Below are 26,727 nucleotides of genomic sequence, written 5' to 3'. Positions count from 1 at the left end.
TTCCTGTCTTTACAAAAGCTACACATATTCTACTGGGATGTATCTATGGATTTGTTAATGTTTTTAATGCTTACTCTTTTTTCCCGTTCTTCTTCACTTAAAAAAAAGAAAGACAGAAATCTAGTCATCTAAAAGACGGCATACCCCAAGACTACAACGGTTTGCTTTCTTGAGTCCTCCACTCTGTGAGGGAACTCGCCCTTTTCTCTCATCCATTTTTCCTTCCCCTTGTTTTTCTGTTATTTTCCTCATAAAAGGAATGGAAGGAAAGAGTGTGACACGGTCGTGGAGTCTTGGTCACTTGACCAGACGTGCCAGCTGATTGTGTTCGGGATGCACTGTCCGTCTGTCTGTCCTGTGTCTCCCAAACAGACTTTTGCTTTGTTTCTGTTTGTTTAATGGTCCGTTGGCCACCACGACAATGTAGGAACAACCGTTAGCCCACGTCTGACTCTGAACACGCTGGTATTTCTGCTGTAAATACTACCTCTGACCTTTAACCTCCCTTTTCACTTATTGACCTTTCACCTTGACCTCTTTTCATTCATATGAATATTTCTTAATGTTTCATCTTCATCAACTAAGTGCTTTATAATTTTTTCCACAGAATCCACATAGAGATGCTACCGGTCTCTTGTGAAAAGAGAAAGATCCACACCAGCTGTTTGTTTACCACTACAGATTTCTATTCACAATAGCCTAGAACCAATTTTTTACATATATACTTTAGCTTTATACTGTATTCTCAGATGTCATTGTCCTATAAGAGCCCAGAAACAGAGGGCTATACTGTAGAACTCCCTTGACGACATTCCAAACATAGACAGGCACTAAACTGAGAGGAAAACAGGAAATGACAAACTGTTCCCATAGTGACCTCGGAACAGCAATCCGACCAATGAGAGGCAGTGATATCAGGGTCAGGGGTTATCTTATCCCTAATCATTGTCATCTTCATCTGGTAAAAAGTTGCTCCTGTCGTGTTATTTGTTGTAGACAGCTGGATAGCTTAGTTTGAGTTCACGGCTTGAACGGTTGTGGTTGAACCACGGTTATCGAATCAGTGCTCTTGAACAGACCGTAATATGAACTTGAAATGTCAAAGTGACAGGAAGTGGTATCTTATCTAAACGGCAGTTGGGATGAAGTTCGGCTTCTTCTGACACTTGTTCTGCTAAAGTATAACTAATCAACAATGTTACTCATAGAAGTAGTATTATTCTCAAAACATGAAGTATAAGGTCTGATAAAATAATTTTTGTGTTCTCTGGAATGGTAGAATGTTACAGTTTATTTGTTCTCACATAGTAATATTAAGACTTAACAGCAGCCAGAGGACGATCTCGAGCAAATCATCACAATTAGCCCTCTTGATAGGAGATGGAATGGAAAACAGGAAACTCTGGAATATCGAACTCAAGGCCTCAAAAGTCCTGAAGAGAAAGGATTCACACTGCACTGTCTGTATGTACAAGGGGGGATGTGGTTGGTTGAGAAAATCAAGAGGACTGCACTGAACTCCCGGGATGTAAATATTAAAAGACGAGAGAAAAATGTATGATTTTTTAAATGGGGTTCTTTAGGAGATGATGTTTACACAACCCTCTCAATGGAGGTGCATCTCAGTCCGTGGTCCTTAGTTATACTTGTCAGCGGACTTACCATGACAATGACCCTGAACTGCTGTATGTAAGAGAACAAGGAAGTGATATAATGACCCCCAACCTTTGACTCCTAAACTTCTGCCCTGTCTAGTTGAACTCCCTCTTCCCTTCTCTCTGCAGGATGATGTTGTTGCCGTTTAGTCTCCCATCACTGCTTCCTTCTCTCGTGTAAGACGGTCAGAGCCGAGGGCAGGTGACATGGAGAGAGACATCCTCATCCCATGCTCTATAGGGGAATCCCCTGGACTACTGCTCTCCCTTTCCAAATCCTCCTCTTCTCCTTCCTCCTCTTCTTCCTCCTCTAACCCATCCTCCTCCACCCTGCCTTCCTGCCCCAGGCCAGCGAGGCCACTCCTTGTGTTCCTGGGTGTGGTGGAGGCCTGGTTAGAAGCCTGCAGGGGTTGGTGGAGGTTGTAGTTGCCCTCTAGGTCCACTTCCTCTGGGGTGAGGCCGTTCTCCATCCCTCTCTCCACCCTGGATGAGGCCCATTCCTCGAGGGGGGCCCTATCTTCACTCTCGCTCAGGTACCTAGGATAGGATAGGGACATCAGTCTACTTGCAATGACTGTAATATGTTTAGTTTTTTTCCTACTAAATGTAGTTGAATGCACTAACTATAAACAGCTCTGGGAAAGAGCCTCTACTAAATTACGAATATGTAAATATAAAATCTAAATAAACACCTCTTACCTCCACAGGGCTAGGGGGTCTGGGTCAGCCCGGGGTTGGGGTGGCCTCTGGGGCCCGTGTTCCCCCAGGGAGCTGGGGTTGTGCGCCCCCCTCTTACGCCTGGACTTGCTGGTGTGGTTGACCTGGAGGTGCATGGCCATCAGTTCGGCTGAGCAGGTACGGAAGGGACAGAACAGGCACTGGTTTAGGGTGACCCCTGCTCCTCCTCCTCCACCACCACCTCCCGGTACTCCATCCTCCTCCAGACCTCCGAGCCCAGGGGAGGGGCGGCGGGAGAGATCCAGGGGCTGGGACAACAAGCCTCCATCCTGGGTGCCCCGAGCTGATCCCCCTCCCATCCGCTCCCTCCCGTTAGCTGGCACCATGCGGCTGGTGGTGAGTGGTTTGCGGCGGGACACTTTGGGCGCCTTCGGCGGGGGCGGGGTGGGAGTGGAGGTAGGGGACTCCCCTGTCCACCCTCCCTCCATCCCCCCCTGGTACAGCGCCCCCATCACCCCGGATAGGTACCGGTACTGGCTCTCCAGATCTGCCTCCCTCAGTCCTCCCATGGCCTTCCCATGGTCCCTGTCTCTCTGCTCGGGAAGGCCCAGTATCCAGGGCTGGTGCTGGTTGTGCCTGGAGGAAGCGGTCTCTGCCGGGCTTCTGGCGGCTGAGCCATGGGTGAAGCTCTGGGGCCGGCGCTGTTTGGCCATCCCCTCCCTTCCCTCCCCCCGTGGAGCTCCTCCACCACCTCCCAGAGAGGCGGAAGTGAGCCCGGGGGAGGAGGCGGTGGATGAAGAGGCCCCCATGGCGTTCCTCTGTTCTCTGTGGTGCCTCTGGAGATGGTACTTTAGAGAGCCTGACTGGGTTCCCGCGTAGTCACAGTGGGGACATTTATACGGTCTCTCCCCTGAAAGAGGTACATAAACTAGTTGTGGTTATCAAGGGCATATTATAATGGAGGATGTCAGTAGATGTTACACTATACTATCCTATCCTATCCTATACTATACTATGCTATGCTATGCTATACTATACATGGAGAGAAACATTTGTAGAATTCTAATTCTGCACAAAAAACAAACAATTTAGACAGGACCACTGGACTAAATATGGACCAGCCCATCTGGCATTTGCCTGAGCTGCCCTATGCCTAGTCTGTTTCTGACTACAGAGAAAAAAACAACAACAATTATATGGACCTTGATTCCTGGATTTCTGCTATGGAATAAAAGAGGGGAAACTATAGGGTTCAAGTATTATATGAGCTTGTAGTACCACATTACAAACCACAGATGGCAGTAGCCCATCACAATCTAAAACCCTGATTGGCTTTGATAAGGAGGACATTAGCTTTAAAACCCCATCAGCCTCAGAGGTGTTGAAAGTGATTATTGCTAGTAGCAATTTACTTAAGTATAATGATTCACCTAATTAATTACAACAGACAGAGGAGATGGTCATATCTAGGAATCAGAAACACATGAATTTAATGGCACATGTAAATGTGGTCAGTGTGCATGTAGTTAAGGTTTAGTGTTCTAGAATAGATTGTATTGTTAGTGATTATTTGCTGAATTCCAAATGGACCTCTAGCCCCTACTTCCTAGCCACTCTGAGATCTCATTGGACAGGGAGACGCAATATGGCGACATTTCCACACAGTCGATCAGAAGGTGAGGTGAAGCCACACTGCATGACCAAAAGTATGTGGACACGTACTCGTTGAACATCTCATTCCAAAATCATGGGCATTAATATGGAGTTGGTCCGCCCTTTGCTGCTATAAAAGCCTCCTCTCTTCTCGGAAGGCTTTCCACTAGATGTTGGAATATTGCTGCGGGGACTTGCTTCCATTCAGCCACAAGGGCATTAGTGAGGTTGAGCACTGACGTTGGGCGATTAGTGCTGGCTCGAAGTCGGCGTTCCAATTCATCCCAAAAGTGTTTGATGGGGTTGAGGTCAGGGCTCTGTGCAGGCCAGTCAAGTTCTTCCACACCAATCTTGACAAACCATTTCTGTATGGACCTTGGTTTGTGCACGGGGGCATTATCATGCTAAAACAGGAAAGGGCCTTCCTCAAACACTGGAAAAAAAGTTGGAAGCACAGAATAATCTAGAATGTCATGGTATGCTGTAGCGTTAAGATATCCCCTCACTGGAACTAAGGGGTCTAGCCCAAACCATGAAAAACAGCTCAAGACCATTATTCCTCCTCCACCAAACTTTACTGTTGGCACTATGGTTTTGGGTAGGTAGCCTTCTCCCGGCATCTGCCAAACCCAGATTAGTCCGTTGACTGCCTGATGGTGAAGCATGATTTATCACTCCAGAGAACGTGTTTCCACTGCTCCAAAGTCCAATGGCGGCAAGCTTTACACCACTCCAGCCGGTGCTTGGCATTGCGCATGGTGATCTTAGGCTTGTGTGCGGCTGCTCGGCCATGGAAACCCATTTCATGAAGCTCCCAACGAACAGTTATTGTGCTGACGTTGCTTCCAGAGGCAGTTTGGAACACGGTAGTGAGTGTTGCAGCTGAGGACAGACGATTTTTATGTGGTCTGTTCTGTGATCTTGTGTGGCCTACCACTTCGCGGCTGAGCCGTAATTGCTCCTAGATGTTTCTACTTCACAATAACAGCACTTACAGTTGACCGGGCAGCTCTAGCAGGGCAGGAATTTGACGAACTGACTTGTTGGAAAGGTGGCATCCTATGACGGTGCCACGTTGAAAGTCACTGAGCTCTTCAGTAAGGCCATTCTACTGCCAATGATTGCATGGCTGTGAGCTCGATTTTATACATCTGTCAGCAACGGGTGTGGCTGAAATAGCCGAATCCACTAATTTAAAGTGGTGTCCGCATACTTTTGTTTATATACTGTATTACTATGCACTTATACTGTATCTTAGCCAATCATCTCAGATCTACAGGAGTGCATTGGCAATGGGTTGTATAGACACAGCATAAGTGTCCTAAGCCCTAGGGTGTAGGATTTAGGGGCTAGGGGTCGATTTGGGATCCAGCCATTGTTAGGTGTGTTGGGGGTTGGGGGCTAGTGGCAGGCTCACCTGTGTGAACTCTCAGATGCACTTTAAGGTGATGGGACGAGCGGAAAGCTTTACCGCAATAGGGGCAGTCTTTCACCCCTGTGCCTCGCACACGCTCCCTAGAAGTCACGGACGAACCTGAAGATGACCCAGATAGACCGTTCTCTCCTGGAGAGAGAGGAAGGGGGAGAGAGAGAGAGAGAGAGAGAGAGGGAGGGAGAGAGAGATGGAGGGAGGGAGGGAGAGAGAGAGAGAGAGAGAAGGAGAGAGAGGGTGGGTGTGAGGGAGAGGGAGAGAGAGAGAGAGAGGGAGGGAGAGTCGGAAGAGAGGGAACAAGGGAGGGAGGGTGAGAGAAAGGGGGGAGGGAGTAGAGACAGAGGGGGAGGGAGAGAGAGGGGGAAAGAGAAAGAGGGGGAGAGCGAGAAGGGGAAGACGGGAGGGAGAGAATAAGAAAGTGGTATTGATAGTTAATTGCATTGCTAGACGCTACTCTCAAACTCTGCTACTCTCCCTCTCTTTCTACAAGCTTTTTATTTTGTGTCCTTATTCTCTCTAATGAAAATGTCAAACAAACGGGAGACATGTTGGGGATGTTTTGGAGAGGTGAAGCCATGTCACTGTACCTTGGAACTGTGACATCACTGAGTGGAACCCTCCTCCGGCTGCTGACTGATGTTGAGGTCCACTTTGAAGTTTGGACTCCTGTCTTCCCTCGCTGCTACCTCCTCTCCCACCTCCTCCTCCAACTCCTCCTCGTCCTCCCCCACTCCGGCTCGCCCCTCCATCCTCCTCTCCTCCTCCGGCGTGGCGTGGGGGGTGACCGTGGTTCTTATGGGGCCGCTGGACGTGGACACGGGCATGCGCCACCACTTGCTGCAGGCTCCGGAACAGCTTCCCACAGTCGGGGCACTCCCATGGGGCTCCGGAGGACGGAGGCTCCTCTCGGGGATCCAGACCTCCAAGGTAGGCCCTGACCTGCTCAGCCTCCCCCACCACGGAGCTCCTGGATGGGGCTCGGTGCAGGTGCTGGGTCCTCTGGTTCTGCCTTTGAGCCTGCTGGGCTTGCTGGGCCTGTTGAGCTGCTACTAGGCTACGAGCTACCAGCTGCCACATGGCTATCTGGTCCCCTCCATCTGCCGCTGTCTCTCCTCCTCCTACGTTTCCTCCTCCCCCTCCTCCTCCGCTCCCGTTCCCCATCTCCGCCACCTGAGCCACGGCCTGCAGCCGTTCCATGCAACTGGCGCCGCCACCGCCATCGCTAGGCAACCCCAGGTAGCCCAAGATGGCCGATTTACTAGAGACTCCGGCGCCGTCCCGCTCAGCCCTTGCTCGTCCCCCTCTCCCCCCTCCACCACGAGCCAGCAAGAGGCTGGAGTAGAGAGCGTTGAGGCCCTGGCTGGTGACCGAGCCTTTGTGGCCTCTTTGTTCAGTCCCGGCCACAGGAGCCACCAGCCCCCCCAGCCCCCCCAGCCCTGCCTTCAGGCCCAGCTTGTTGAGGTGCACCTGTAATAGAGGTCATAAAGTCACTTGTATAATAAATGCACAATGTCTTCAATCGTTTGACACCTGCTATTATAGCATAGACTAGGGTTGCAAAGGTTTGGAAACTTTCCGGTAAATTTCCAGAATTTTCCCAGAAATTTTCCATGGGAAGTTAAGCCCGGGAATTTGGGGAATTTTGTTTAAATTCATCAAAAAAGTTAGCTTATAACAGTGAACCTTTTTTGTGGGATACACACAAGGCAATATATTTTATATGACATACATACTTTTTTGTTAACTAGTAAATAGTAGCCTACAGCATGTTTAAATAATTTCTGACTTGTTAACAATTTCTGCTAGTTAGTTTTTGCTACCATGTGGGTTTTAGCTTGCTTGAGCCTTCTAGTGTTAATTCACCTGTTTGCGTACATGTTTCATTTGAAAATATTTATCTTACAAAGGAGTTTTTTAATCTAACTGCTTAACTATTTATCTGTACATGGAATTGTATTTGTTTTTTTTTAAATAATTTTGTCCTAATCTTTACAGGAAAATGCCACGGGCACTATCTGATGTGTGGAGACATTTCACTGCAGCTTATGTAGAAGGAAAAGCTGTGTACATTTGCAAATACTGTGCCAAATCATATGTGAAGAATGCAACAAAGATGCAGAATCATCTGGCCAAGTGCATAATGTTCCCTCAGCGCTCACAACAAGCAACCTCTGACAAAAGTCCCTCTACTTCTATTCGAGGTGAAAATGATGAATCAGACACCTTATCGATAGCAACAGCTCATGGTCTTCCTGGAATCAGAAGTTTTTTTGACTCAATGGAGGAACGTAGTCAGAGAAATGCTGATGAATGTCTTGCTCGGACTGTGTATGCAACTGGTTCACCTCTGATGCTCACAGGCAATGTGTATTGGAAAAGATTTCTGAATGTTCTTCGCCCAGCATACACCCCTCCAACCAGACATGCTTCACCTACTAATTTGCTGGATGCTGAGTTCAACAGCATTCAAGCGAAGGTCAAGAAAATCATAGAGAAAGCAGACAAAATTGCAATCATCTCTGATGGGTGGTCGAATGTTCGTGGGCAAGGAATAATTAACTACATCATCTCCACCCCTCAACCAGTATTCTACAAGAGCACAGACACAAGGGACAACAGACACACCAGTCTCTACATTGCAGATGAGCTGAAGGCAGTCATCAATGATCTTGGACCACAGAAGGTATTTTCACCGGTGACAGACAATGCTGCGAACATGAAAGCTGCTTGGTCTAAAGTGGAGAAGTCCTACCCTCACATCACAACCATTAGCTGTGCTGCTCATGCATTGAATCTGCTCCTCAAGGACATCATGGCACTGAAAACAATGGATACACTCTACAAGAGAGCCAATGAAATGGTTAGGTATGTGAAGGGTCATCAAGTTATAGCAGCAATCTACCTCATCAAGCAAAGTGAGAAGAATAAGAGCACCACATTGAAGCTGCCCAGCAACACCCGTTGGGTTGGTGTTGTCATCATGTTTGACAGTCTCCTGGAGTCTCTCCAACAAATGGCCTATATCACAGTCTGCCGATATGGACAGCCCCATCAAGAGGATCCTCCAGGATGATGTATTTTGGGAGAGTGGTAAGCAGCCTGAAACTCCTGAAACCTATAGCAGTAGCCATTGCACGGATTGAGGGAGACAATGCCATCCTGTCTAATGTTCAGACTCTGCTTGCAGATGTAAGAGAAGAAATCCGTACTGCCCTGCCCACTTCACTGTTGCTCCAAGCAGAGGAAACTGCAGTTCTGAAATGCATCAAAAAGTGTGAAGACTTCTGCCTGAAGCCCATACATGCGGCAGCGTACATGTTGGACCCCAAGTATGCTGGCAAGAGCATCCTGTCTGGTGCAGAGATCAACAAGGCCTATGGTGTCATCACTGCCGTGTCTCGCCACCTTGGCCTGGATGAGGGCAAGGTTCTTGGCAGTCTGGCGAAGTACACTTCCAAGCAAGGGCTTTGGGATGGAGATGCAATATGGCAGTGGTGCCAACATAGCTCACCAGCCACCTGGTGGAAGGGACTTTGTGGATCTGAGGCTCTTTCCCCTGTTGCCTCCATCATCCTCCAAATCCCACCAACATCAGCCGCCTCAGAGTGCAACTGGTCCCTGTTTGGGAACACACACACCAAAGCACACAAGGCTGACCAATACAAGGGTTGAAAAATTGGTGGCCATCCGAGCAAATTTGAGGCTTTTTGAGCCTGACAACAAGCCATTCTCAACAAGGTTGGAAAGTGACAGTGAAGATGAGGCCTCAGAGTCTTATGTTCGAGAGGTGGACATTGAGGAGGTCCAGGGAGAAGACATGGAAGCCTGAGAGGGAGACAACCAAAGCTTTAGTTTCTAGACTATCATTTTATGTTGAAAACGTTTTTGGGAGATGCGATGGGTCATTGGGGATCATTCAATATTCCTTTTCTTTTGTTGTTCAGTGAAATCATCCCATGTGAAGAGTCAGCTCATTTAATTAATGTTCAATTCATAACTACATTTTTTTTTTTTTAATCTATTGGAAGGATTCAATCATTTGCAATTATGTCTACTTATGATAAGGTAAAAGGTTTATGTTTCCGTCTCCATATGATATGGTAAATATATCCAATGCAAAAAAACATCTACATTTAAATGGTATTAATATTAATTTGCATATATTCCCGTTAATTCCCATATATTCCCGTTAATTCCCATGGAAAGTTTCCACCTCTGAATATTCCCCAAAATGAGCAACCCTACCATAGACCCTAGCATAGACACACACACATACCAGTGGAGGCTGCTGAGGGGAGGACGGCTCATAATGATGTCCGGAACGGAGAAAATGGAATGACATCAAGCACCTGGAAACCATGTGTTTGATGTATTTGATACCATTCCACTGATTCCTCTCCAGTTATTACCATGAGCCCATTCTCCCCAATGAAGGTACCACCAACCTCCTGTGACACACACACTAGGTTACCTACCTTCATGTGGTTCTTGAGGAACCAGGGCTCCTTGAAGCCACGGCCACACACCTGACATTTGTGGTCCAGAGAATCCTTGTGCTTCCTCATGTGGCCCTTCAGGAACCAGGACTGGGTGAAGCGCTGGCCGCACGTCTCACAGCGGAAGGCCGGCAGAGGCGGAGCCCCTGGGGCCAGGGTGGGGGTGGGAACGAGAGTGTCTGGGATGGGGGTGGGGATGATGGTAGTGGTGGTGGTTACAATGGGGGGGTGTCTGGGGGTGTAGGAGGGCAGGGCGGGGAGTTCCACCGGGGGAGAGAGGGACAGGGAGGGGTGGCTGTCGTGGAGGTGTGCGGCCAGGCGTTCCTCCTGGCTGGCGGAGAAGGAGCACAGGGTACACTTGTACGGGTTGTGGAGGATGCGGACGTGACGAGACAGCTCCGAGGCCGTGCGGAATTTACCCTTGCAGGCGTGGCAGCGGAATGCGGGCGCTGCCACTGTGGCCAAGGCGGCTTCTTCTAAGATGGCAGGACCCGTGCCACCCAGGCCGCAGGAAGAGGAGTAGGGGGAGGTGAGGGAGAGGGGCACCTCCTCGGTCAGCGGAGGGCTCAGCGGTGTGCTGTCATCCATTAGGAACGGCTGGAGGGTCTGGTGATCCATCTGCAGAGCCTCCTCTAGAGCATCCCCATCCCCATCCTCCCCTCTCAGTCCCTGGGTTAGAGATACAGACAGCAGGGGACTCTGGCGGTGGCTGTGGTGGTTCTGCCCCACGTCGTTGTGCTTCTGGTGGGCTTTGAGATGCGCCGTGGACCCCGTCCCAATGATGCTCCCGGTCGTGGTGCCGGTGTTACGGTACAGAGCTGAGGCGCGGCGGTCCCGATCCAGACTGTGAGCGCGGGCGTGGAGCGACAAGATACTCTGGAAGCGGAATCTCTTCCCACAAACCAGACAGGGGAACTTGAGTCCGGCCGCTCCCCTAGAAACACCCTTCCTCCCTGGCAAAGACCCTAACAGACTCCCCCCATCCTTATGGAAGAGCTGGAGGTCTAGCTCATCACTACAGGTGGCACCCTGCTGCCCGGAGGACAGGGCCAGCTCCAGGGCCCCGAACCCGGGGAGAGGGGCCGATGATGTCGGAGTGACCGGAGGAGAGCTCTCCGGAGAGGGGCTACACACCTCCGGAAGACCCCCCGGGAAGAGAGCCACGGCCGGGGTGGGGGACGGAGGGGCTGACAGCTCCTCTTCATCCTCCTCCTCTTCCTCATCGTGGTGGTTGAGGGGGAAGGAGGAGAGGGGGAAGTAGGGGGTGTTGTCTAGGGTGTTCGACAGGGGTTCTGGTGTGTGGGACAGGGCTGAGGGGCTACGGGCTAGGGGCAGGTCCAGGGGGCTGTGTGAAGGGGAGAGGTGGGAGGTAGAGTGAGGAGAGGCCTGGGGACTGTGGTCCAGAGATGGTAGTGTAGGTGGTGACTGGGGCAGCTCACACGAAAGCGCCAACACACATTCAGGAGGAGAATCCATTCTCTGTGTGTCAGAGAGAGAAAAATAGAGAGAGAGAGAGCGATAAAGAGAGAGACAAAGAGAGCGAGATAAAGAGAGAGATAAAGAGAGAGATAAAGAGAGAGAGATAACGAGAGATAAGGGAATGGATATACTACAAGAGGAAGACACTTCGGACAATTGAGATGAACCCGTTTATGGTAGGAATATATCCGTATTTCAATGGAAATGTAGTAGTATGAAGGAGTAGTGCGGGGACTGAGGTCAGAACAGGTCAGTAGGATAAACGTATGATGATGCAGTACTGACCAGTACTGTGTGTATGACTATGCCATGCTTGACTATGTGTACCGTTAGTATGGGGACTCACCAGTCGTGTGTTTACTGCTATGCCATGCTTCAGTTTCTTGGCAGACGGGGGACACTCTGCTTTGATGGCCACCTCCTTTAGTCCTCTGGGGAACACATACATTCAATATGTTCAAACATATGTTTAAAGAAGATTTTAAAACAAACATATTGCAACTCATCCTGCTGCCTATCCCATTACACCAAACATAACATAATGTCCATCCTGCCTGCCTGCCTGCCTGCCTGCCTGCCTGCCTGCCTGCCTGCCTGCCTGCGTCTGTCTGTCTGTCTGTCTGTCTGTCTGTCTGTCTGTCTGTCTGTCTGTCTGTCTGTCTGTCCGCTTGCCTGCCTGCAGGTGTGTGTGCTTAAATGTGTAACAGGTGGTCACCTGTTTGATGTGAAAGATACATTGTGTACTTAACCATATGTTTGATGTCTGTGTGTGTGTGTGTGTGTGTGTGTGTGTGTGTGTGTGTGTGTGTGTGTGTGTGTGTGTGTGTGTGTGTGTGTGTGTGTGTGTGTGTGTGTGTGAGCTAAGGGCACCACAGGACATGGACTGTCCCAAACAGGATGGGCGCGAGATGTTTTGACTTCCCCACACACCCTTCCTGTGAACACATACAGCAGCAGCTTCATCAGGAATGGACACACACACACACACACACACACACACACACACACACACACACACACACACACACACACACACACACACACACACACACACACACATCTGAGCCTAAAGAAACACAACCAACCACACACACACACAGAACACATACAACCACACAAACAACACCTACTGCAATTTAAACTTATTCATGTATACAAGAACAAACACTAAATATATTTCAGACATGTTTTCCACCCACAACTGTAGTGATAGAGCCGAGAAAAAACGTTACAAACACACGATCTTCATCATCATGGCCAAACAGTAGTAGGCTACATCTATTTGTTCATATAGACAGTATGTCTGTGTGTGTGTGTCAGCGCGCCAGAATCACAAAGACACTCTCATGTATCCAGTTGACATTTTAGCTCCGCCATGACTAGCAGGGATATCACACAATATCAATCATATATATCCGTCTCTCGCTCTCTTCCTTCTCCTCCCTCTCTACCCTCTCTCCTTCTTAATCCACCGTTAATGTTACTTCTCCCCCCGTCTCTCTTTCTTTCTCGCGCTCCCTCCCTCCCTGATTCCATACTCCTCCCATCCCCCTCTCTTTCTCTCTCATTCTCTCTCTCTCCCTCCTCCCTCTATTATTCACTAATTTTCTTTCATTCTCTCGCTCCCTCTTTCTTTCTCTCCTGCGGTGGAGCCAGTTGGCAGAGTGCCAGGGAATGCTGATATCAGCTGGTAGATTGGGGCCTGCCAACATGGCGAGGAGAAAAAGAAGAGACAGACAGTGAAAGAGAGAGAAATGGGGGAACAGAGAGAGATGTGAGAGGCAGAAGAGAAAGAGAGAGACAGCGAATTAAACATAACCGAATTAAAAGATCTGATGGTGATTTGATGGTGATGTGATTTGCATTTTCTAATATGAAAAAAGGCTGATTGCGAACTGGGGTTTTGTTGTAGGTAGGTATTCATGGTGGTAGCGAGGCGGTGGACAGTGTGTGTGTGTGGTGTGTGTGTGTGTTAGTATCGTCTGATGTGATGGCATTATCATATTAATATCAGCGTCACCACTGCATTGTTCTGCCATGACAGCGGCCACCGTGCCCAACCAGCCTTGTCATACCAATAAAGCTTCTCCAAATGTGGATAGATGGAGAGAGGAGATAAGGTGCTAGACAAAGGGGAAGGGGGAGAGAGAGAGAGAGAGAGAGAGAGAGAGAGAGAGAGAGAGAGAGAGAGAGAGAGAGAGAGAGAGAGGGGTACATGGTGTGATCAACCAACACAAACAAGTAGTACACATAGTTTTCAACACAGCTACAATTCATTTGATTCGGATGACGAATGTGTGGTTGATCAGATTCCCCCAATGGAACTGTATTAAAGCATGTACAAACTGACGCCTACGGCTGATTTAACCAAGACTTCAGAATGCTTAAAATTACTCTTATGTTTTCCATACCATCGCACACACGCTCGCACACATACAAATTATTTTAGCTGTACATATTGACAGGTGTTTGTGCCATATACTCTATATGTAAGTTTGTATAGATCATGTCTTGTGTTCATATCACTACGAATGTGTGTAGGTACAGTGTGTATATGTATTTGTACGACTTTAGATCTCAGTGTACAAAGAATGTACAAACGTAACTATATATGTGCTTTTGAGCAGGACACAGTTCAAGCAAGTCAGTACATGGTGGTTATGAGTCTTCATACAGATGTAGGATCTTAATTTGAGCCAGATTGCTACAGCAAGCAAATGATGTGAATGAATATGTGGATTGTAATTAATGGACATTTTTTGTAGGGGTTTATACATTTTTCGTTAGGGCAAATCAAGTCTGACATTTTAAAGTAGAAATAACAAACTTTAGAATACTTTTAAACCTTGACTATACTACAAGTTTGCATTTCATGCTGTGCAGGAAAACACTTAGGAACAAAAAGAGGGATCAAATTAAGATCTTAGGGTGTGGATCCTAATGTATCAAAGATATTGTGTAAAGGCTCATCATAATGTTAACTGAAGGCAGCTGCTGAGAATCAGGATATCTATGGACAGATGTGTGATGGGGGTCATAGGTGCGTTTTCGGTTAATTTGTTATGGCCCTTAGGTACTTGTTACAGTGGAGTAGTTGACAATGTGTGCTGTATTGCATACATTGCCATAATGATTCTTCATACATACAGTTAAAGTCGGAAGTTTACATACACTTAGGTTGGAGTCATTAAAACTCCTTTTTCAACTACTCCACAAATTTCTTGTTAACAAACTATAGTTTTGACAAGTCAGTTAGGATATCTACTTTGTGCATGACACAAGTAATTTTTCCAACAATTGTTTACAGACAGATTATTTCACTTATAATTCACTGTATCACAATTCCAGTGGGTCAGAAGTTTACATACACTAAGTTGACTGTGCCTTTAAACCGCTTAGAAAATTCCAGAAAATTATGTCATGGCTTTAGAAGCTTCTGATAGGCTAATTTACATAATTTGAGTCAACTGGAGGTGTACCTGTGGATGAATTTTAAAGCCTACCTTCAAACTCAGTGCCTCTTTGCTTGACATCATGGGAAAATCAAAAGAAATCAGAAATCAAAAGACCTCAGAAAAGAAATTGTAGACCTCCACAAGTCTGGTTCATCCTTGGGAGCAATTTCCAAACGCCTGAAGGTACCACGTTCATCTGTACAAACAATAGTACGCAAGTATAAACACCATGGAACGACACAGCCATCATACCACTCAGGAAGGAGACGCGTTCTGTCTCCTAGAGATGAAAGTACTTCGGTGCCAAAAGTGCAAATCAATCCCAGAACAACAGCAAAGGACCTTGCGAAGATGCTGGAGGAAACAGGTATAAAAGTATCTATATCCACAGTAAAACGAGGCCTATATCGACATAACCTGAAAGGCCACTCAGCAAGGAAGAAGACACTGCTCCAAAACCGCCATAAAAAAATCAGACTACGGTTTGCAACTGCACATGGGGACAAAGATCGTACTTTTTGGAGAAATGTCCTCTGGTCTGATGAAACAAAAATAGAACTGTTTGGCCATAATGACCATCGTTATGTTTGGAGGAAAAAGGGGGAGGCTTGCAAGCCGAAGAACACCATCCCAACCGTGAAGCACGGGGGTGGCAGAATCATGTTGTGGGGGTGCTTTGCTGCAGGAGGGATTGGTGCACTTCACAAAATAGATGGCATCATGAGGAACGAAAATTATGTGGATACTGTATATTGAAGCAACATCTGAAGACATCAGTCAGGAAGTTAAAGCTTGGTCGCAAATGGGTCTTCCAAATGGACAATGACCCCACGCATACTTCCAAAGTTGTGGCAAAATGGACAACAAAGTCTAGGTATTGGAGTGGCCATCACAAAGCCCTGACCTCAATCCTATAGAAAATGTGTGGGCAGAACTGAAAAAGCGTGTGCGAGTAAGGAGGCCTACAAACCTGACTCAGTTACACCAGCTCTGTCAGGAGGAATGGGACAAAATTCACCCAACTTATTGTGGGAAACTTGTGGAAGGCTACCCGAAGCATTTGACCCAAGTTAAACAATTTAAAGGCAATGCTACCAAATACTAATTGAGTGTATGTAAACTTCTGACCCACCGGGAATGTGACGAAAGAAATAAAAGCTGAAATAAGTCATTCTCTCTACTATTAATCTGACATTTCACATTCTTAAAATAAAGTGGTGATCCTAACTGACCTAAGACAGGGAATTTTTACTGGGATTCAATGTTAGGAATTGTGAAAAACTGAGTTTAAATGTACCTGGCTAAGGTGTATGTAAACTTCCGACTTCAACTGTATGTAGGATCTGGGGGTGTTTCCTTAAGTGTGTGAGTTTGTGTACCTGTATTTGTAAGTGTGTGCGTGTCTACAGTTTATGTGTCTTGTTATTAGTGTGTGTACTGCAAGTACTGTATGCGTGTGAAGGCCAGTGTGTTCAAGTGTGTGTGTGTGTGATCGACCCTATGTGTGTTTATGTGGGTGTTAGTGCGTTTGTGTGTCTGATGGCTTATGTGTGTGTTTTCGTGTGTGTATGTGTGAGTGAGGGCCTGTGTGAGGGAAAGTGTGTGTTTTTTTTCTCTCTGTGTGGTACAGTAACTCAGGGCCTGCTGTGGTTTTTATCACCGTGGTCACGCGGCAAAACTTCCCCACAGACGGGATTCATTTCCGGTCTTTCACCTTTCCCTGAACCCCCTCTCTCTTTCCCTCCCTCTTCTTTTCCTCCCTCGCTCCCCTCACTTTATCTGGCTTGCACTTTTTCATTACCGCTCTTTTTTTGTTCTTTGGCTTCTCTGAATGGAGGGTGGATTGTCTGACTTCTCTCACTCGCTGTGTCCTGATTCTTGACCTTTGGCCTCACTTCACCGCTTTCATCTCCTCCTCCCCTCTCTCTGTTTTTCCTTCAACTGGCAATGTTTAGTTGGGCACACTGTTGCTAAACATTATGCAATAGAAGAAAACGTTTCTGGCTACTGGACACGACCCCGTTCTTGCCTCCTCTCCTCTTTATGGTTATCATGCAGATGAGAAGAAGTATGTGAAGGCCCCTTCAAGACTATGCAGAATTAATATGTAGGCTATGAACGTGAACTGGAAGTGTAATGCATTAACCCGATTTTTATGCGACCGTGCATTAAAGAGGTCAGATCGTCTTAGCAGACGCATTCCATGGATGAGTCCCTCAATCAAACTTCAAATATGTAGATCCCAACTCTATCAGGACATAACACTTTATAAAACTAGAGCAATTAGGCCAATCTAAGCTCCAATGTGTCCTCATTACAAGTTATATGTGTAACAAGTGTTACACCTTCTGTAACATTTGTGTGAGTGCCTTTTAGCTACAGCAACCGGTAGCTTGAGCCCTACTGGTCTGGACCAGACAGATTCCATAACATCATGAATATTGATGTTGGCTGGGAGACTGAGTGGTCAAAGCTGGCCCCAGCTTACAGTAAGTTATGATCCTTATAACGGTCAACATACACTGACTCAGTTTTACCTAATTTCTATCAGCATTTTAAATGTGCAACCAGAGGGAAAAAAATTGTAGACCACCTTTACTGCACACACAGAGACGTGTACAAAGCTCTCCCTCGCCCTCCATTTGGCAAATCTGACCATATTTCTATCTTCCTGATTCCTGCTTACAAGCAAAAATTAGAGCAGGAAGCACCAGTGACTCGGTCTATAAAAAAAGTGGTCAGATGAAGCAGATGCTAAACAACAGGACTGTTTTGCTAGCACAGAATGGAATATGTTCCGGGATTCTTCTGAAGGCATTGAGGAGTACACCACATCAGTGACTGGCTTCATCAATAAGTGCATCGAGGATGTCGTCCCCCACCGTGACTGTACGTACATACCCCAACCAGAAGCCATGGATTACAGGCAACATTTGCACTGAGCTAAAGGGTAGAGCTGAACCATCAAACAGGCAAAGCGTCAATACAGGACTAAGATTCGAATCGTACTACATCGGCTCCGACTCGTCTCGGATGTGGCAGGGCCTGCAAACTATTACAGACTACAAAGGGAAGCACAGCCGAGAGCTACCCAGTGACACAAGCCTACCAGACGTTCTGAATAACTTCTATGCTCGCTTTGAGGCAAGTAACACTGCAACATGCATGAGAGAATCAGCTGTTCCGGACGACAGTGTGATCTCGCGCTCTGCAGCCGATGTGAGTAAGACCTTTAAACAGGTCAACATTCACAAGGCCGCAGGAACAGTTGGATTACCAGGACGTGATCTCCGAGCATGCGCTGACCAACTGGCAAGTGTCTTCACTGACATTTTCAACCTCTCCCTGTCTGAGTCTGTAATACCAACATGTTTCAAGCAGACCACCATAGTCCCTGTGCCCAAGAACACTAAGGCAACCTGCCTAAATGACTACCGACCCGTAGCACTAACGTCTGTAGCCATGAAATGCTTGGAAAGGCTGGTCATGGCTCACATCAACACCATTATCACAGAAACATTAGACCCACTCCAATTTGCATACAGCACCAACAGATCCACAGATGATGCAATCTCTATTGCACTCCACACTGCCCTTTCACACCTGGACAAAAGGAACACCTATGTGAGAATGCTATTCATTGACTACAGCTCAGCGTTCAACACCATAGTGCCGTCAAAGCTCATCACTAAGCTACACACCTCCCTCTGCAACTGGATCCTGGACTTCCTGACGGGCCGCCCCCAGGTGGTAAGGCTAGGTAACAACACATCCGCCATCCTCAACACGGGGGTACCTCAGGGGGTGTGTGCTTAGTCCCCCCCTGTACTCCCTGTTCACTCATGACTGCATGGCCAGGCACGACTCCAACACTATCGTTAAGTTTGCTGATGACACAACAGTGGTAGGCTTGATCACCGACACGATGGGAGGAGGTCAGAGACCTGACCGTGTGGTGCAAGGACAACAACCTCCCTCAAGGTGATCAAGACAAAGGAGATGATTGTGGACTACAGGAAAAGGAGGACCGAGCATGCCCCCATTCTCATCAACAGGGCTGTAGTGGAGCAGGTTGAGAGCTTCAAGTTCCTTGACGTCCACATCACCAACAAACTAACATGGTCCAAGCACACCAAGACAGTCGTGAAGAGGGCACGACAAAACCTATTCCCCTTCATGAGACTGAAAAGATTTGGCATGGGTCCTCAAAAGGTTTTACAGCACCACTGAGAGCATCCTGACGGGTTGCATCACCGCCTGGTATGGCCTCCGACCGCAAGGCACTACAGAGGGTAGTGCGTACGGCCCAGTACATCACCGGGGCCAAGCTTCCTGCCATCCAGGACCTCTATACCAGGCAGTGTCAGAGGAAGGTCCTAAAAATTGTCAAAGACTCCAACCACCCTAGTCATAGAGTGTTCTCTCTGCTACCGCAAGGCAAGCGGTACCGGAGCTCCAAGTCTAGGTCTAAGAGGCTTCTAAATAGCTTCTACGCCCAAGCCATAAGACTCCTGAACAGCTAATCAAATTACTACCCAGATTCTACTAACCCCCCCCCCCCCCCCCCCCCCCCGGAACGCTGCTGCTACTCTCTGTTATTATCTATGCGTAGTCACTGTAATAACTCTACCTACATGTACATATTTCCTCAATTACCTCGACAACGGTGCCCCCGCATATTGACTCTGTACCGGTTCCCCTTGTATATATCCCCGCTATTGTTATTTACTTCTGCTCTTTAATCATTTGTTATTCTTATCTCTTACTTTTCTTATTTTCTTAAAACTGCATTGTTGGTTAAGGGCTTGTAAGTAAGCATTTCACTGTAAGGTGAAATGCTACACCTGCTGTATTTGGCGCATGTGACAAATGAAATGTAATTTGACTTATATTGTGCGTCCCAAACGGTACCCTAATCCCTATTTAACGCACTACTTTATGTAGTGCTCCATATAGGAGAAAGGGTGCAATTTGGGACGCATCCATAGTATACTTAAGCAATAAGGCACGAGAGGGTGTGGTATATGGCCAATATACTACGGTTAAGGGCTGTTCTAATGCACGAACCAACGGCCCTTAGCCGTGGTATATTGACCATATACCACTATTATAAACTGGTTACCAACGTAATTAGAGCAGTAAAAACAAATGTTTGTCATACCCGTGGTATACGGTCTGATATACCATGGCTGTCAGCCAATCAGCATTCAGGGCTCAAATCACCCAGTTTATAATTAGGCTCATCACACTAACTCTAAAGTTATGTGATACAGCCTTTGCTTTTACCGATCTAATCTTGTTGGATCAGAGGTTACCTGTCTGATTACCTTAATTACAGTGTAATGACAATGTAAGTACACATTGTTATATACGACTATCTGCAATATGTTAATTCAACCATTAAAGGTCTAACTCTAAGAGGAGTACTTGCCCTAGTAAGGTTTCTTTGTATGCTACAACAGCATTGAATGTTTTGAGAGCTGAAAATGTGAATGGGATATGCTACTCTAAACTTGCTGAAGGGCTAGGAGTGATTGCTTGTACAGGTCTACTAGTACGGGTTTATGCTACGCTGCAGAAACATTTTCGAGCCGAACTCAGGCAGAGAAGCAGTCTTTAAATGTCACCATGCACCCCCACTGAGGAGGCCGAGCAGGTGTCTGTCTGTCTGTCTGTCTGTCTGTCTGTCTGTCTGTCTGTCTGTCTGTCTGTCTGTCTGCCTGCCTGTCTGCCTGCCTGCCTATCTATCTATCTATCTATCTATCTATCTATCTATCTATCTATCCCACAGAGCCTTAATGACCCAATTAAATCAATCAGTGGCTTGATTGGAATGCTCCTTGAGTGTGTGTGAAAGTGAGAGAGAGCACCTGGATGTTGCATCCCTCAAGTGTTGTTCTGAGGAGGTAGGGTACAAGACAGTAAGAGACAGGAAACATAAATTATCATAAAAATCATGAATTCTTCCCACTGAATCCAAGCCCAATGCTCTATCTTGATTTTTAATAGCATCTAAAGATGACACACTCTTTCCGTCAAATGATGGCACTTATTGAAAAGTGTTAAAATATTAAATAATAAGATACCTTTTAGGCAGCTAGAGTATATTTAGTTAAAGTTGAACTGTTTGCTTGAGGTGGGAAATCACAAACTAGGCTGCATGTTGAAAATGTCAAAAAATAAAAAGGAAGGCTGTACACTTATCACATTACATTGGTTTCCTGTGGAAACATCTAAAGTGTTGAATCAAACTATGGTATGTAGTAGGCCTATGAAAACTGGACATTTAAACATGTCTAAAACAGTTTATGTCGCTGTGGGGTTTGAAACACAGCGACGGGAGTCTCGCTCTTCTCCGGTCACCACAGATGACACGTCTGCCTGTTATCTGGAGAGGAATTTCCTGCTCTCCCTTATGATGTGCGTCAATAACGTGCAACCATTTTCAGTCGCTCTTTCCCCTGCCTTCTCTCTCGCGGCCATCTCAATTAAACAGCCACATTAATGAAATAAATAACTATCAACAAACAATGCGCGGACGCCTAGTCTACATAACGTCCAAAAAACGAGATTAGATTAGTCATTTTCGCAGCTGCTCTTTAGCTGTTAAAATATTATTAAATCCCCTAAGTGAACATAGTAACACGATTGTTTAATCTCAAAGCCGTTGACGAGTCACGGTCGTTGCCTACTCTCTGTGTGTCATGTATATCGCTCCCCCATGCTCCATCCATTTTGTTCCTAAATTTTCTATAACAAAAGACTGAAAGGGAGGGGAAAAGACATGAGTGTTGCGGGGAGAAATCGGAGGACGAGAAAAGTGCCATCATGGATTTCATCTTGAATTTCGCTGCCAATCGCTGCCCTCCATCCCCCTAAAACTAAATCAAACATTATCACATTTTATCCAGCACACGTAGGCTACAGAAAACAACCCTATAACTTATATCAACCGCCGGGAAACAACTTGTATTTTCAGAATGAGATGTTGCACGCGACACACTTGCTACTTTCTTGCGAAATCACTGTAGCCCAAAGGAGAGAGGTAGCCTATGGCTACAGTGAAGCTTGCACTTGTAAGAGGTGACGCTAGGACAAGTTTACCGGTTGTAAGCCTTGTAATAGTCGTAGTAAATATAGTAGTAGCATAGTGGGAGGACTATGGTTTTAAAAACCGTTGGATAGGCCTACCGACTGGATAGGTGTAGCCTGGACGAATAGATTAGGCTACCTATTTAAGCTACATCTGGTTAAATTGGTCATCTTAAAAACAATGTGCCGTACATAATGCGTCTCCAACAAAATAATTATCCTGGCTTATCGTCTCTACCGTATACGTTCTTGCGTTGCAGCTTTGTAAATCACACTCGAACATGTAGTTAACCAAAAAATAAAACGGAAATCAAAGAACATGCCTATTGATCAAATATGCAACTTATTTTTGTCAAAGCTACGATATATGTTTTAATGTTGTGAATTAAACTCGATGTGTAGGCCTATGCATGGATGAATGCAATTGGCACATCGTCTACAGTAGCCAATGATTGTATTACTTAGGCTATAGCAATACATTTAATACAGAACTTAATCAAAGTTGTGTTAGTTTATAGGTTAGCCTACTTGTGCGTTCACTTTAGTTGACTTTTAGTGCACTTCAAATAGCATAACGTAATTCAATTTTTACAGTGTAGGCTTATGTTACCCGACAATTCAAGTGGTACATTTTAGGCCCCAAGTTATATCTGAAACTATTCCATCATGATATAGAATCCGTTCTCACTTTTGTCATGTCACCGTATAGGGCTAACGCATGCAGACGGCCGGCCACGCGCGCACATACAACACCGGCTTCATACATGACACACAGTAAAGTGCCGAAGAGTGCATGGGAACATACATGCAGCACACACACACGCCACACACTATAGTGCAACCCGCCAATCACTCTCAACAATCCACTCACAATACAAACACATTTCGTTGGACGGTGTACACCATGTGTATCCCGTAGCCTACATACGACTAATAAAACTTGAAACATAAAAACTGCAATCACTGCAATCACTGCAACTATAGGGTGATTACACCGATTACACGGATTTGCAAAAAAAAAAAGTCGTCGTCAAATATTTGTTGTTCATGGAGACAACAACAAACGCGATAAATACAACAATTTTGGAGGTTTTACTATAGTGTTACACAACCGCAGTTCCATACCACCCTATATAAAAGTGTACATGTAAACGTATGGATTGTATATATTGTAAATTAACTAGATATTTATGATGAAAGTAAGACTATGTACTTACGGGAGAGGCGGCGGGCGGATTAATGACAGGACACGTCATGATTACGTTTCACTTGAATTAAATACATTACGAGTTGGGGAAAAAATGGAAATCAGGGGTTGTTGTATACAAGCATACGCCGTTTTCCCCCTCCCTTAGCTCACCCTGTTCTCCTCCTCCCTTTCGCTCTCTCTCACACATTTTTTCAAACATCCATTTATTGTGCAGTAGTGAGTAAGTGAGTGAATAAGAGAGAGAGAGAGAGAGAGGGAGCGAGGAGAGTGGGAGGGCGAGTGATGTAGGTTGCAAATGTAATTATAATCTCACGAGCACCATTTTAGAACACTGACACACGGGGCAAACTGCCCGGTTCAGTTGCAGCCCAAAATAACGACACTATATAACCTACTATCAGGTGGTCTCTACTCTATAGCGTAGATATAAACCTACAAAAGTTTGCAGTCTTATCGAAGTGCGTAAAAGTTATTAAGATTTGACGTGAGGTATATGTATGTTGTTTTGATAACACATCCCGGTAGCCTATGGTTTTAAAGTTGGAAAAATTGAAGGAAGATTGGTAGGCTGTTGTTATCACTGTTTTATAACTGTTTCGGTTTACTCACTGGATCAGTGACTAAAAAGTGACTTTCACTATTGAAACAAAAATTCATCTTTTTCATTATGATTCGAATCGGAAGTTTCAAATTAAACTCGGAATTTTTCTGAATCATCCTCCTCCTCTTCTAAATCACATATTTGAATACCCAAGCACAGCACGCGGTAAAAGTAACTTCACCCCACGTGGGCCCGCGCTCGTGGTGGCGCAGGTGCATTGCCTTTAACCGGCCCACGCGCCTCTCCACGAATTTACTGTAACCGCGCGAGGTACTGACTTCAGCATCTGGTTGACGTTTAAAAAAAAATATATATATATATTATTAGGCCTATCAATAAGGATAGGCACTGGCGTCTATTCTCTACTAATTTGTAAGAACTGTAAGAACTATTGTAAAAAAAACAACTAAAAAAAACAACAAAAAACAGGAGTCAAGATGATGTTAAGTGGTGAGGTAGAGCTTTATCCCTCATCGCCCCTTTCGCGCGCGTGCGTGCACGCACACACGCGCACACACAGCCGAGTATTTTCATTCATATTTCCTTCACCTGATGTCCCTTGTAGGCCTAGTGGCCTACTACTATAAATAGCATCCTGACCCTTATATTTCTCCTGCTCTTATCACCAGCCCTCATATATTCTCACAGGCCTGTAGAATATAATACAGGATTTTATTGAATAACACTATCAAACATGCTCTTTGTATTTAAATATGAGTTGTTCATTATATAATAATATACATTTACATTTTGGTCAATTTTAGAAGACACTGTCAAAATTGATTTACAGTTAGTGTATTCAACTAAGGTAGGTAAGACAACCACATATCAGAGTCATTGCAATGTTCTATAATAATAATAACAATAATAACAATAATAATACAAATAAGAGTTATACATTTGCCTTACTGGCTAGAGATGATGATGATACTGTCTGCCTGCCATAATCTACTTCCAATAGCCATCTATTGTGTATCAGTGTGAGTGGCATATGTGCAGTGCATGTCTGTTTGTTGTATGCATGGAAGTGAGTGTGTGTGTGTGTGTGTGTGTGTGTGTGTGTGTGTGTGTGTAAGTGCGTGCGTGTAAGTGCATGCGTGTACAATCATGGCATATGTGTGTCTGTATTGTGTGTCTATTTTGTATAGACCTATGTGTGTGTGTGTGTGTGTGTGTGTGTGTGTGTGTGTGTGTGTGTGTGTGTGTGTGTGTGTGTGTGTGCGCGCGCGTGTGCGCGCGCGTGTAAGTGCATGCGTGTACAATCATGGCATATGTGTGTCTGTACTGTGTGTCTATTTTGTATAGACCTATGTGTATGTGTGTGTGTGTGTGTGTGAATGTGCGTCTGTGTGTGTGTATGTACCTTCATGGCATATGTGTACATGTTTGTATCTGCCACAATGGCATCATCACCCGCCCCTGAGGCTGTGTGTGTGTGTGTGTGTGTGTGTGTGTGTGTGTGTGTGTGTGTGTGTGTGTGTGTGTAATGCTTTGATTGTTTTCTCCGCCGCAGCAGAAACGCACCAATTAATATGCATAGAGTGAGTGAGACAGAGACAAACAAAAAAACTGGCGGGGAGGGGGAGAGATCTCACAGAGAGAGAGAGAGAGAGGGGGGGGAGAGAATGGAGGGGGGTGATGAAATGAGAGATGAGGGTGGGAGGAGAGAAAGAGAGAGAGATGAAGTGAGATAAGAAGGTAGGGGAGGAGGGGAGGAGGAGGTCTCTGGATGGAGAGAATGAAATCTGATAGATGGTGGAGTAAAAAAACGAGAGAAGGAGAGAGAGAAAGAAAGGAGGGAGAGGGATCAATATGTACATATTTAGAGGGGAAATGGAAGGAAATCAATTGAAAGGGGGGGAGAGAGAGAGGGGGGGAAGGGGAGCGAGAGAGAGGGAGATAACGAGGAATGAGGGAAGAAGAAGGAGTGCAGAGGTGGAGTGATATGTGGCGGTGGCTGCTGTCCTTTTGTCGCAGTGTCAGGGTATTGATACTGTAATACTCCACCCCCCATCACAATGCTGCCGTGACAACGGGCAGAGTGACGTCCACTGGCATAATGCGGCCAGCCACAATACTGAGGGCACTGAGGCATCACACACTGGCAACGCAGGGCAGGGAGACAGAGAGATGGAGAGGGGGTAAGGGGGGAGAGGAGAAGAAGGAGAGAGAGCGAGAGGCTGGGAAATGGTGGGAGAGAAAATAAGAATCAGATAGAGGTAGAAAAGGGAGGGAGAGATGGAGACAGGGAAATAGAGAGGAAACATGGAGGGAGGGAAAGAGAGACAGAGGAAGAAGGAGGGTATTGATGGAGAGACAGAGAGATGACAGAAAGAGAAAGAGAGATAGAGACAAAGAATGGAATGAGAGTGAGAAGGAAAGGAAAGAAAGAGAGGCAGATTATGTCTGGTCATTGTGTTGATGTCTGGGAGTGTGTACCATAAACAGGTTGTGTGTGTGTGTGTGTGTGTGTGTGTGTGTGTGTGTGTGTGTGTGTGTGTGTGTGTGTGTGTGTGTGTGTGTGTGTGTGTGTGTGTGTGTGTGTGTGTGTGTGTGTGTGTGTGTGTGTGTGTGTGTGTGTGTGTGTGTGTGTGTGTGTGTGTGTGTGTGTGTGTGTGTGGTGTGTGTGTGTGTGTGTGTGTGTGTGTGTGTGTGGTGTGTGTGTGTGTGTGTGTGTGTGTGTGTGTGTGTGTGTGTGGAATCTGATTTGGCTATTCACATGTCTGATGTATGCATGAATGATCTTTGTCTCAAAACCAAAAGTGCTCATTCATTGAACAGAAAGAAGAAAATCATTTTGGTCAAAGTAAAACTGAAAATCAGATTTGGCAATATATCAGATTTGGCAAAATATACTAAGATAGATAGATAGATAGATCCAGAAACTAACTAACTAACTATCTAACTATCTATCTATCTATCTATCTATCTATCTATCTATCTATCTATCTATCTATCTATCTATCTATCTATCTA

General features: G+C 46.0%; 1 protein-coding gene across 3 annotated transcripts; it reads right to left on the bottom strand.

Annotated features, from left to right (window-relative positions):
- LOC115198520 (zinc finger protein 219) lies at window positions 1-23,363 on the bottom strand. 3 transcript variants are annotated; one of them, XM_029760496.1, is made up of 7 exons: window positions 23,158-23,363; window positions 11,740-11,824; window positions 9,894-11,393; window positions 6,006-6,885; window positions 5,404-5,550; window positions 2,355-3,243; window positions 1-2,192 (listed from the first exon to the last, which is right to left on the bottom strand). In XM_029760496.1, the coding sequence occupies exons 3-7, from the start codon at window positions 11,388-11,390 to the stop codon at window positions 1,802-1,804; spliced, it is 3,804 nt and encodes a 1,267-aa protein (XP_029616356.1). In that variant the 5' UTR covers window positions 11,391-11,393; window positions 11,740-11,824; window positions 23,158-23,363; the 3' UTR covers window positions 1-1,801. The 3 variants fall into 3 exon arrangements, with proteins under 3 accessions (XP_029616356.1, XP_029616357.1, XP_029616358.1); XM_029760497.1 differs by having other exon boundaries at window positions 5,458-5,550; XM_029760498.1 differs by lacking the exon at window positions 5,404-5,550.
- Between the last annotated feature and the right edge of the window lie 3,364 nt (window positions 23,364-26,727).

This window comes from Salmo trutta, chromosome 8, assembly GCF_901001165.1.
Source record: "Salmo trutta chromosome 8, fSalTru1.1, whole genome shotgun sequence".
NCBI classification, from domain to species: Eukaryota; Metazoa; Chordata; class Actinopteri; order Salmoniformes; family Salmonidae; genus Salmo; species Salmo trutta.
Note: the sequence above shows the minus strand (reverse complement) of the source record. Positions and strands in the feature narration are given on the sequence as shown.